Source organism: Clytia hemisphaerica, unplaced genomic scaffold, assembly GCF_902728285.1.
Source record: "Clytia hemisphaerica strain Z4C2 unplaced genomic scaffold, Clytia hemisphaerica genome assembly, whole genome shotgun sequence".
Classification (NCBI taxonomy): Eukaryota; Metazoa; Cnidaria; class Hydrozoa; order Leptothecata; family Clytiidae; genus Clytia; species Clytia hemisphaerica.
The window spans coordinates 70,404-83,731 of record NW_027104053.1 but is presented as its reverse complement, the minus strand read 5'-3'; the positions used below and the strand labels follow the sequence as shown (position 1 = coordinate 83,731).

At 38.3% G+C, this 13,328-nt stretch overlaps 1 protein-coding gene across 1 annotated transcript in view; it reads right to left on the bottom strand.

Moving 5' to 3' along the window:
• Window positions 1-13,328, bottom strand: part of LOC136811961 (uncharacterized) — a 76,104-nt gene that overhangs the window by 43,762 nt on the left and 19,014 nt on the right. The window contains exons 12-24 of the mRNA XM_067068564.1: window positions 13,022-13,203; window positions 11,373-11,457; window positions 9,969-10,044; window positions 9,027-9,081; window positions 7,470-7,554; window positions 6,934-7,002; window positions 6,294-6,404; window positions 5,939-6,019; window positions 4,758-4,811; window positions 3,468-3,621; window positions 2,624-2,758; window positions 1,655-1,812; window positions 553-688 (exon numbers count right to left, since the gene is read on the bottom strand). Of these exons, the coding sequence (XP_066924665.1) occupies window positions 553-688; window positions 1,655-1,812; window positions 2,624-2,758; window positions 3,468-3,621; window positions 4,758-4,811; window positions 5,939-6,019; window positions 6,294-6,404; window positions 6,934-7,002; window positions 7,470-7,554; window positions 9,027-9,081; window positions 9,969-10,044; window positions 11,373-11,457; window positions 13,022-13,203 (1,381 nt within the window). The remainder of the gene's footprint in view (window positions 1-552; window positions 689-1,654; window positions 1,813-2,623; window positions 2,759-3,467; window positions 3,622-4,757; window positions 4,812-5,938; window positions 6,020-6,293; window positions 6,405-6,933; window positions 7,003-7,469; window positions 7,555-9,026; window positions 9,082-9,968; window positions 10,045-11,372; window positions 11,458-13,021; window positions 13,204-13,328) is intronic.

Below are 13,328 nucleotides of genomic sequence, written 5' to 3'. Positions count from 1 at the left end.
CTAGAAGATCGTGTAACTAATAATATCCATGTAAAATTACCGCAATACAGTAGACTCTCAATAGAAATCTTATTTGTTCGAATTACAGAGTGATTCGAATTATAGAAAGTATTTTAAAAGTGTTTATTCTTAAAGTGGAAACTGAGAATTAGTTAAAATTCATAAATGATTCGAATACCGTATCGTCCAAAACTTAGTCGGCCCTAAGTGACTAAAGTTTTGCTTGGTGACTAAAATTAGGGCCGACTAAAAAATTTGGCCGACTAAAATTAAGGCCGACTAAAAACTTGGGTCAAATTAAAAGTTTATAATTAAGCTTTCCTTATTTTTCAGTATTTTAAGCTGTCTCCTATTTTCCATCTGCCTGTAAATTTAGAAATGGCCCAAATTTTTAGTCGGTCTTAATTATTAGTCAGCCCTTATTGACTAAATTGTGACAAGGTGACTAAAATTAGGGCGGACAAATAATTGAGGCCGACAAAAATTAAGGCCGACAAGGTAATAGAAGTTCAAATAAGCGAGAGTTTATACTATAAAGAGATATTTACGTACCAGTTTCATAAAATTGATGAACAGTTATGGAATTCGTCTTATCCTCACACATGTCGGAGAGTGTGATTCTTTTATTCGGGAACGGCCATTTTCTTTCAGCGAGCCAACATTTACCGTTCTGTTTGACCGACAATGCCTGTTGGTTGAGGTCGAAATAAAAATTGGTGATATTCAGTATGTAATATTGTATTTTATTTCAGTTATTTTATTTTTTTACGGAATTAATAACCAAAAAAAGACCAGATACCTTATTCATTTCTAGAGTTTTTCCATATTACGTTTTAAGTTACGCAATTCCCACCATTATGGAAGAAAACGTTCGCTTGTCCACACTGCGATCGCAAAGCGTGCAAGGCTTCCACGCTATTGGTCAAAAGAAAAATGAAGCAACTCCATTGGCGCGATCTGACGTAACGGTTGAAATAGTTGAAATGTGTTCAACTTTTTTTTCAGGTGCGCGCTACATTTTTATGACGTAATCTTTTTTCCAAGAAAAAAGGATTGAAGCCAAAAGGTGCAATCACAGCGCGCGCAAGTGGAGAGCGGCCTTTTAGGCTTATCGAACGCTCGCTTCAAAAAAATTTTGAATTAACGTAACTTAACAAAACATAATTTTAAAATGAAGCTGACGCTCTCTAATTTCAATAAGCTCCCCTAAACTCTCATAAACGGCGCTCTACTATTCGATATTCTATATTTCGATAAGCTCCCATTATTGATGAAAATTTTAAGTCCCTTGAAGATTTTTCTCTCTAATTTGATTTCTGGTGTGTAAAAAGGCCTTTATGGTTGATTTTGAATTCGCAATTTTTTTTCGCTCGAACGTTCGAATTAAAATTTTCCAAAACGAAATTTAAAACAAAAACAGGCCTTCGACTGTAAAAATGGCGTCTGCAGGGACAGATTTAGACGGTAAGAAGATGTTAGCCTCAAACTCGAGTCTCGTCTATACTTTACTTTCTCAGCCCTATAATCCGATATTTGCTTTGTATTTATCGAATTGGAGAGACTTCCTACTATTCGATACGCTACCGTATTCGATGAAATTTGAATTCCCCTTGAAAATCGAATTAGAGAGCGTCAACTGTAAGTACAGTTTTACCTCTGTTCTTTCAAACTTGGATTCTTCGATACCACATTGAGAAGATACTTGCAAAAAGCCATTTTGATCGAGACAAATTCGTTTTCCACTACAATGATGAATCAATGATCCATCTGCGTTATAGTCGAACAACATTCGCTTGTGGTCACAATCGAAATCTAAAATTGGATATTTCAACGTCTTTAAGAAATAAAAGTTCGGGCGAGCAGAATTGCGGCTTCATTCTTTATTATTAAAAATTTGAAAAAGAGTCGTCTCGGACGACGCCGGAAGTGCTAGTTGTAACTAAAACTTGGAGCAAATATTTGGTATGTGGCCTTATTCCTCTTGTATTATCGACTTTTCGATGCTTACTTATTAACGCCAGACAGTACCCTGGTGTTTATTTGTAAATAAAGCCTGAAAAACACGATATCCCGGTCGGGATCAATACAAAGGCTACACGTTGTTTTTTTATAAGAACATTCACAACTTCTGAAGTCTTGGGATGTTCTTAACTTTTTGGCCATCGAAGCCTTATGTTCTCATATTATACTTTGTTCTTTTAAAAAAACGTTTAGCTTCTTCCATAGATTTCTAACCAAACAGTAGGAAGCACTCATTTCCCCGGACGTCTCCGCTTGTCCTTCATCCTTCTTTTTCAAAACACCGGAAATAATTATTAGAGCCAAGATTATAAGAACGTTTAGCCAGGGAAGATTACACGAAAGAAAATTAGAACATGGTAAGAACAAGATAAGAATGTTCCATTCTGAGAGTTGTCTGTATACAGACCCAGTATCTACGGCTAATTTCAAACTTAATTGCCGTAGAGGGTCATTGTCTTTTCTCATTTTCGGTGCAGTATTTCTTTTAATTGTTCTTTTATTACCTTATCGGGGAAAACTTCGCCGGGGAATAAAAGTGACGAAATTTTGACCAAGTGACGAAAATTTTTCCCGATAAGGTACTTCACATTATTACACTTACTCGGCATTTCCTTGTATATTAAGTTTGTTCCATCGGGGATGTTTGCACACTCTGCATCAGTATCGATCTTTGGTGTGACGCACATTCGTTTGTGATAATATAAATCGACCGTTGAAATTGGTGTAGGTACATTGGCTGAAGATATTTAAAATTTGATACATTTTATATACCTTAATTATTAGTCGGCCCTAATTTTAGTCACCTCGTCAAAATTTAGTCACTAAGAGCCGACTAATATATAATAAATAATAGCGGTCGAAATAATGAATTGTAGCGGACGTAATGGTGTGGTATTTAAAAAAGTTGGTTAAGGAAAGCTTAATTATAAACTTTTAATTTGGCCCAAATTTTTAGTCGGTCCAAATTTTAGTCACAAAGCCAAAGTTTAGTCACTTAGGCCTGACTAAGTTTTGGCCGAAAAAGTATCGGATTACCTAGTTTTAAAAGTGGAACTCTCATGACAGTGTAAATAGATAAATTTCCCTGGGAGTGGTTCCCAAAAGGTAGCAAAAGACATTTTTCACTGCTCAGTCCAACTATAAGCACAACCGAACCTTGTCTAAAATTGATTAGTTCTTATAAAAAAACTGACTAAACGAACGAACAGAGATTAATTTAGAGTGATATTGTTTGCTTACTCATCAATTCTAATTTACAAGCTTTTTGATATACGGATGTGGAGCAAGATCGGTCAGAAAGAGGAAGAGAAAGACAGTTTATGATTATATCAGCATAATATAACAATAGGGGGACACTGTCCTGATATGAAACATGTGTCTGATATGAAACGGAAACACTTGTGTAAAAACAAAACCTTTAAGTGAACCAAAAGTTTGAATCTGACCTCTGTTGGCATGACAACCATACATTTCCATCCTCAAACAAGCCCAGTTTCCTGCACCCCATTTTTTTGTTTCAATTTTGAAATATCTACCGATCACTTGATGTGAAAGTTGATTGATTGTTTCACCATATCTCGATTTGGTTCCGAAAAGCATCTAGAATAAAAATATGGGATGTAGAATATTTGTCTGTCCCTCTAAAAAATTGTAACACGCATGCGTAATTTTTCATTCTTTAAACTATATGTAGTTAATTCCCGTAATGAAGAAAGAGGAATGAATCTGTACGGATGGTGCAGTCACTTGCGGTCGGCGTTGTGGATGGCGACATTTGCCGTTCTTTATGAAATTTGTCGTTCTTTTTGTCTATTTTTAGTAATGCGTTCTTTAGATAAACCCCTTCGTTATTACATAGCCTAGCCAGCTGGCCGACGACCACGTGAAAACAATTGAAAGACTGCTTCAAAGTCCGTCATCTTGATAAGTAGACCATAGTTCCATACCGGCAATTTGATCGATCAATCCCTATCTTTCGCTCTGACCATTCAGGTTCTTTTGCTTGGTTGAACAAATTTCCGGTACCGAACTGTGACCTACTGTGACCTACTTTCAGCAAAGATGGCAGATTACTTTGTTTCACCTGCCGTTGCTTGGGAAATATAGAGTAGCTCTACCTAGTGTTTTATGTAAGATATCAATGGGCTTATAGTAGTTACCGTATGGGACCAAGAGCGCATACCTAAAGTGTACACTTAAAGTGAATAAATATAGGATAGTTTTTACCTAGACTGGAGTCGTTTGTAATGTGTGTAATTATTATAGAGTTTTTCCAGTTAAGCACACGCTGGGCTTCTAACCCGATCTTCTTATGATCTTATCTTTTTATAATCATGTTCCTTCAGTCGTAAATTTCTTTAAATGGAGTTTAGTCCTAGGACTACCTCTCACTTTCCATATATGACTGTTGTCTTTTTCAGATTCTTTTTAATACAGTAGTATAGGCGTTATATGATAGTGAAATTATTGTTGCGGGATTTAGTTCCCTCCATTACGTTTTGCTTTATTTCTATTATGTCTAGACTAGTTTTTACCTAGACTGGCACGCCAGTCGGGCTGGAACGGTCACGTAGAAAAAGTTAGTGTAGGAGTTAGGTAAGCGCAGGAAGAAATTTTTTCGGCGGCAAGGCGGAAGCCTCTCACCAACTTTTGCTTGTTCTCCTACGCAGCTCCTATTTTAGCAAACACCCGTTTAAACATTAATTAACAGACTAGTTTACTAGTCTAGTTTTTACCTTGATACTTTCTTCGCACTTTATACCATTTCTCATGTAACGATTGGCCGGACACTAAAGTAAATATAAAGTTTAAACATTTAACACGTGAATCATCAAACTTACCACAGGGGAATCATCAAACTTACCACAGGGGAATCATCAAACTTACCGCAGGGGAACCAAACTTACCGCAAGGGAACCAAACTTACCACAGGGGAAATCATCAAACTTACCACAGGGGATCAGACTTACCACAGGGGAAATCATCAAACTTACCACAGGGGAAATCATCAAACTTACCACAGGGGATCAGACTTACCACAGGGGAATCATCAAACTTACCACAGGGAATCATCAGACTTATCACAGGGGAATCATCAAACTTACCACAGGGGAATCATCAAACTTACCACAGGGAATCATCAGACTTATCACAGGGGAATCATCAAACTTATCACAGGGGATCAGACTTATCACAGGGGAATCATCAAACTTACCACAGGGGAATCATCAAAATTACCACAGGGGATCATCAAACTTACCACAAGGGAAATTATCAAACTTACCACAGGGGAATCATCAAACTTACCACAGGGGATCATCAGACTTATCACAGGGGAATCATCAAACTTACCACAGGGGATCATCAGACTTATCACAGGGGAATCATCAAACTTACCACAGGGGATCAGACTTATCACAGGGGAATCATCAAACTTACCACAGGGGATCATCAGACTTACCACAGGGGATCATCAAACTTACCACAAGGGAAATTATCAAACTTACCACAGGGGAATCATCAAACTTACCACAGGGGAATCATCAAACTTACCACAGGGGAATCATCAAACTTACCACAGGGGAATCATCAAACTTACCACAGGGGAATCATCAAACTTACCACAGGGGAATCATCAAACTTACCGCAGGAGAATCATCAAACTTACCACAGGGGATCATCAGACTTATCACAGGGGAATCATCAAACTTACCACAGGGGATCATCAGACTTATCAGAGGGGAATCATCAAACTTACCACAGGGAATCATCAAACTTACCACAAGGGAAATTATCAAACTTACCACAGGGGAATCATCAAACTTACCACAGGGGATCATCAGACTTATCACAGGGGAATCATCAAACTTACCACAGGGGATCATCAGACTTATCACAGGGGAATCATCAGACTTACCGCAGGGGAATCACCAGTACAATATTCTTCTACGTCACAATTACCATCAGCATTTCGACACAATGTACCCTCCTTACGATACTAAAGTTCATGAAAAAAAATATGAGAAATAGGTGAGTAGTCCCAGCTGGAACACAACGTTTTTTCAACATTCATATAACGTTAGATGGACGTTGTACCAACGTTGAGTGCCAGGTTGGCGTATATTCATCGGGCTGTCAGCGGAGCCGGAAATGAGTGAGTCTATCCAATGGATTCTTTACAGGCATCACTTCAAAAAAAACATCGATCAAAGATGGCAGGGATATATTAAGGCCAGTGTGAAAAAATACACCAACTTATAAATATAACTCACATAACACGTTTCCGAACAGCATCCTGGGTAATTGAAATGACTACACTGCACGTGCGCTTTCAATTTGCACGATTTCGGTTCACAGCAATGATCATTGCTTTTCTTGCAATTCTGAAAAATAGACGGAAAATTGTTAATACCCCTCTCTGTACATCTCTTAAAGCATTTGTCAGTGATACAATGTCTCGAATCCATATCTCCACGAAACATAGCCCTGTCTCAAGCTCACAAAAAATCCTCCACCCTGTCTCAATTATTCATCTCTGTCCCAAAATTTGAAAAGTTCTTGTTAAAAGACTTATACATGTAGGCTATCGTTGCACGACGAATTTATTGGCACTGCAGTAATTGGCAAACAGAATTGTGTTACTTTGGAAGCGACAATCAATTCATGTGCTATTATGACGTGGTTTTAGACAGATTCGGCAAAATCCAGTTAGGGATTTTCAAGCAAACCTCAAGCAAGCTGCCTGTTCCTAATTGACATAAATTTCACCCGCAAAACAAAAAACTATGCGCAGGTCCAAACAGAAAATATTTGAAGACTTTGAGTCATCAAGTTGAATCGATGTGTAGGCTTTTTTGACGTTTCTGACGTAAATTATAAAAAACCCTATTGGTGGTACTTTCATATCCTAACCTCCTCGGTACCACAATCGCATTCTTCTCCAGGGTCTTTGATACCGTTCCCACATCGACGTAACATTGTCTGGGAAGAAAAGTGATTCAAAGAGTTACTGGAAGTTTTAAAGTAGAATAGCTTATAATACGTCTAATACAGCCGTAGTACAGTGGTAGAGCATCCGGCTACGGTGCGCAAGGTTGTGGGTTCAACCCCCAGGTCATACCAAAGATTCTCACAATGGTATTTGATGCCTCCCTGCTTGTTGTTTAGCAATTAAGAGAAGGATCAAGGGTAAGTGGAGCAATCCAGGGAGAAAGAGTAGCGCCCTCTCCTACCTTCAGGTAGATAGAGATAGATGTAGAGGTAGATAGATAAAGTGGAATAGAGTGGAATTGTTTTGCGTAAAACACGCGGGTGACGTTTAGTTATATGCTATTTTCAACAGAGAAACCCTTTTAGAACACATTGAAATTCGAACAAATTTGATTAAACAATACTTCGAATTTGAACGAGCTTTAAAAAGTCAAAGAATTAAATGTGATGTAACTTACAGCTTTAGGAGCATTGTCAATACAAGCAAATTCTTTTTGAGCCAATCGACTTAATGAACAATTGCTGAACCCTGGTCGGCTCGATCTAACAAATGTTTAAAAAACAGGGAAAGTGATCGGTTGCGAATCGGGCCGTTATTGGCCGCCCTCACTGATTTCTGACTACTTTGTCATTTCAAGTGGGTCGGAAAAAATGTCCCATCAGGCATGCTTTAGCTTAAAATTAATGATTTTTAGGTCGGCATGAAGCTATTTGGGTCGGACAATGTCCGATGTCCGACCGTTATTTCGAGCCATGAGAGACAGTGAAAAATTTTAAATAAAACGAAGTTTTTCAATTATGTCAGTGGGTCCAATTGACCCTAAAGTGACTCTAAATGGGTCCAGGGCACTCAGTTGTGACTCTCGAGTCCAACCCTGACCCTAACTAGTAGTGACCCAATAAGCGACAAATACGTCACTAAAGAACGTCACATTCCCGTCTAATCAAAAAAATGGATTTGGCCGTCCACAACCCCGACCGAAATAGTGAGTCCACCCCTCCCGGATTATTTGACTTGGTTCTAGCCGTTAAATATCCACTACCGGTTAAAAATTACGCATGCGCAGTATTATGAAGCCAGAAGGGCTAGATGTAAAGCTTTTGTTAAAAAGTGTGCCGTGGTTAAGTAGGAAATCCTACCAAAGTCACGTGATATTACAATAGAATTTCAGCGATTGACCAATCAGAAGCTTCGCGGGTTTTCGAAAACAATAGCAACAATATTTTGTCCGATATTCACTTTTTTTGTGTCTGCGATGGCTTAAAGCCCGACATCTAGCCCTTCGGGCTTTATAAATCTATGGGAAAAACCCCTGTAATTTCAGCCCACTGGGAAATTGACTTTAATTTCGTCCCCATTCGAAAGTTCATGTTTAAAGATTGCACTCCAAAACCATCCCCACTGGATTTTTTAACCTTGGAACAATAGAATTTTTATCCCCGATAGGAATTTTTATCCCCACTGAGGAAAAAAGTTCCACCATGGCTGTGAGACAGGGGTGTTTGAAAGGAAGTACAAACAGTTTTAAAGCTGACTAGTCTAGTAATTTTTGGTAATCGACAGCGCGATTCGAATGTTTTGAAATGCGAACGTTCGGAAACCTAAAGGCCGGTCTCCACTTGCGCACGCTGAAATCGCACTTTTTGGCTGGAAAAAAGATTACGTAATAAACATGTAGCGCGCACTCGAAAAAAAAGTTGAACACATTTCAACTTTTTCAACCGTTACGTCAGATCGCGCCAATGGAATTGCTTCATTTTTCTTTTGACCAATAGCGTGGAAGCATTGCTCGAAAAAGTGCGATTGAAGCGCGCGCAAGTGGAGACCGGCTTTAAGGTAAATCGGAAAACAACATGGCGTAGACTACTCTTCAAATCTGGACACATGTCTCTACGGAAAATCTGTGAAAAGAGCTAGTTAAAACAAGAAACTTGGTTAAAAGCAGGTCAAAATCAGTTACATATCCTTGTTGAACTGTAAGGTAATGTAATAAAATGTCAATATTTGGACTTACTTTGATCCACCCATGAAACATCCTCTTGGTGTCAAACATTTGCATTGATCCGAATCTGTGGAAAGAAGTTAAACAGGAGGAGTGTTATAGTCAAGGAGTGTTATAGTGTTATAGTGAAATTTGTTACGGGGACGTAGACAACAAATGCAAAAAGCGTGGTAAAAATACCAACACACTGCTTAAAAAGGTCCTCGTGAACACTGGCTTGAGAAATAGAACTTAATAGAATTGTCTAGCAATTTGGTATTTTAAATCGGCAAACTTATTTTAGCCTAGTATAACGTGTAGCTAATCAGGGTCATCTTTCTTAGACTCTGAGAATATCTGGCAGGGTCCCAAACTTACTAATTTTCAAGATGTGTTTTTTGGTTATTTTGTACAATTTCCAGGGTGGAAATTAGTAAGAGTTTCAATTTGTCGTTGTTTGTTTTAATTATTTTTGCCTTTTGTCAGAGTAAAATATTATGTCAGGGGATTTACCAAACATTCACATCTGACAAGGTCCACTTTTCAAGCTCCATTAGCACCCAATAGTAAGGTATTCGAGCGATCCTAGTGCAGTGGGTTCAACCCTCAGCCGGGTCATACTAAAGATTCCCAAAAGGGTACTTGATGCCTATCTGCTTGATGCTCAGCAATTAAGAGAAGCATCGAGGGTAAGTGGAGCAATCCAGGGAGAAAGAGTGGCGCCCTACCCTACTTTCGGGTAGATAGCTATCGAAAGAGGAGCCTTTGGGTCGCTTGCGACTGCGGTCGCAGCACCCAATAGTAAAAAAAAAGGTTTTTACTGTGCTTGATACATAAGTAGAGCGATGTTAGTCAGGAAGACATGACACCTTTTTATTCTGCTATGGCAGTTTCATGTCACTTTGGTGACAATCTTCTGGCAAAAACGCGTCTTTTCTTCCTGACTGTTTTATTTATTAAAACTAATCATTTTACCATGTGGGAAGTTGAGATTGTGTCCAAGTTCGTGTCCAAGGATGACTGTTGGTCCACTGATCGCATTGGCCGACCACTGTAAGGAAATCAAAGGTTTTTATAGTCTGGAGTCCTTTATAATCCCCGTAATGGGCTCTTTTCCAGAAAACATGTGTATATAGGGGTGGAGAATATAGCAACTTTCAGTGATTTACCCTGGACAGTGACTTTTGGCCCCAGGACAACGGATTTTACCCCCGGACAAGAATCAGTTGACCCCCGGACAACCAAAATTACCCCCGGACAGAGCAAATTTACCACCCGGACAAGGCAAATTTTGCTGATTTTTCGCTACCCGGGTGTACGAATATTTTCTGGAAGAGCCCATACAGTAGTTTTATAATACAGAGAGTTCTCTTTAACTAGAACCTCTATAACTCGAATGTTACCTTAACTCGAACAAGTTTATTTCTGGTCCCTTCAGTTAACAATGCCATATAAACCTTACTCAATAACTCGACTCGAACCTAGACACATCATCTTGTTTTTTTCTTGGATTTTGATAAAAAGATCAGAAAGATGCTTATATTCGGACTTTGTTGCTTATCATATTTCATCAAATTGTCTGGTTTTGCTTGTTTTTCAATCTAGACTGTAAAACAATAATCGTAATGGAAAAAAATCAGTTTGTATGAACAATAATTTTTTGCCTGTCTTACTTCGGTTTGAATTAGTCTTCTAGCGTGCTAGGCTAGGCTTTGCATAACATACTTGATATAATACGCAGTCAGAGAAAGGTCCCATTCCGAAGAGTTAAAAAATCAGACTTCTGCATTAAAGGGACATAAAAGTAGTAAAATGTAAACATTGCGCAAACCACGTGTCATTAAAGAGAACAATTAAAATCACGTGTTCAAAACAAACTTGTAAAAAAATTGAACAATCAAAATTAGCTATATTTGGTTTGATTTTTTATTTTGACATGTGACATTTGTTTTGATTTTGTATCCGCTGCATACAGTTTGTTTATAAATTTTGCAAGTACTGTTATGTTCCTTTAACACACATGCGTAATTTGTCGTTCTTTTAGACCACATGTAGTTAGGGGTGGTTCAGTCACTTTTCGGTCGGGGTTGTGGACGGCTAAAAGTGGACTTTTTTTATTCTTCCTTTTGGACCTTTTTGATATTTTCGATTTTTGATTATTTCAATCTTATCAGTTAGGGTCAGGGTTGGAGTTCGAAACATTGCGTGATTCTTTAGATGATCTGTAAAGTGTAGAAGAGGCTTTCTGGGGGAAATTGTATACTCTTCGGAATAGGACCTTTCTCCCCCCCCCGGGCTAACATTCTTCCCCGATATAGGAAATCTGTCTGTCTTTGTTTAGAGCTTTATCGTGGGCGGAACATCAGATAACTAACTTACCAAGTTGACGGAGTATTGTATAGAGCTGCTGCAAACACCTCCAACGTACGCCATTCCAACAACGCCGTCATTCCACCCAGTTTTACTGTAAGATAAGACAAAATAGGTTTAAGGATATTTTTTGATACCACATATAAAACATGTTAGTGTAATTAGATCAAATTCCTTTGAGAGCTTTGATTCCTTAGGGGAGCGATGGCCAAGTGGTCAAAGGCGTCAGCGTCTCAAACCAGGGATTTGCAGTTCGAATCCCCGCTCCTTCTAATGGTCCGTTCAGTTCATAGATAGCCGAGCCGAGCCGGCTGGCCGTGGACCCCGTGAAAACAATCTAAAGACTGTCTAAAAGTCCTAGATTACTGGGCTATCCACGTAAAATATCGACTCTATCTGTTTCCGTATAGAAGCAAAATAGAACCATAGATTTATAAAAATATTCACTTTTTTTTGCCTGCTATGGCTTAAAGCCCGACATTAGCCTAGACACTAGCCCTTCGGGTTGTATAAATCTATGAATAGAACGCATTCTTAAACAAAGCGAAGGGACTTGAGAAACTAAACAAGGTGTTTTTTGATTAAAAAAAACTATTTCGGGCCTAATAACTTCAGAAACAATTTTTGTCAGAAAAGGCCAGAAGTGGGAGAACATGGCGTTCTAAATAGCGCACCGCGCTGAATCTAAAAATTGATTTTATTTTTGACTTAATCGTTACTCTCAATGTATTTGTACGAGTTCCAATTTCATCAACCTTTGCGTTAATCTCTTTTGCACGTTAATTGTATCGTTTGACAAAAGATATATAACAACTTGCACATATCTTTAATTGAGCCGCGTTGAATTGTGGGATTGCAACTCGTACAAATGTCAAAAAAAGTGAAAAGTAATAATTATGACGTATGCGTTGCGGAGCGCTATCTAAGGCCTACCAAACGTGTATTGACGTCAAAACCCAAGGGGCCTATTTTTGAAGTCGTAGCATTGACGTCACTTTTTAAAAACAAAAACAAACGTTTTTGACGTCAATTCACGTTTGCTAGGCCTTAGACCAAGTTCACACGCTACTGTTCTGTTTTGTTCCGGTATGGTTTTCGTTACGGATCGAGTGTGTACATATTGGTTTCGGAACGTTTCGAAGCAAGAAAACGGAGCGATTCCGTTCCGATGAAAAAAGTGGAGCGAAACCGTTTCAATCTGTTTTGCTTTGTAACGTCTTCTTTTTTGACGTTTCGAGTTTTGACGTTCACACTTGTTTCGGAACCGTTTCGGAACTGAACAGAACGAAACGAAACGGAACCGTAACGTCTGAACATGGTCTTAAATTTATAACGTCATGGGTGGGAAGGTTTTTACTAAAGACTTTATAAAAGAATATATGATTTCAATTGTCAGCCACCGTTACGAGTTCTTTTATAAGATACATCCAAAATTTCTGAAGAGGTAGCATGTTCTTAACTTTTGGTTTTTAAGCGTAAAAATGTTCTTAAAGTGATCTTATTTTCACAACTTTGTGAATATTTTTGTTCATTTTCTTAAAAAATTAGCCATTTTTGAGTCAGCAAAGCCTTCGAATGTACTTAACTTGTTCTTAATATTTTAACCATTGAAATCTTATGTTTTTATACAGTTTGTTCTTACAAAAAGAAAAACGTACCTCATAAACATACCATGGTCAAAAGAGATATCTTTATAAAAATCTAATTTCTTGATTGTGTTGATTACATATGTAGCATAATTCGATAACTCTCCACCACCATTAGATGAACGTTGGAAACGATCTTTTGTTTGAATTTCCAGAGCGGTCAAAACTAATCGAATATTGATGGCTTGGTAAGACTGAGAAAAAAAATTATATTTGATACACTTTTTTTGACCAGTTCCTTATCGGCCAAAACTTATTCGGCCTCAATTTTAGTCGGCTTTGATTATTAGTCGGTCCTGATTTTAGTCACCTCGTCAAA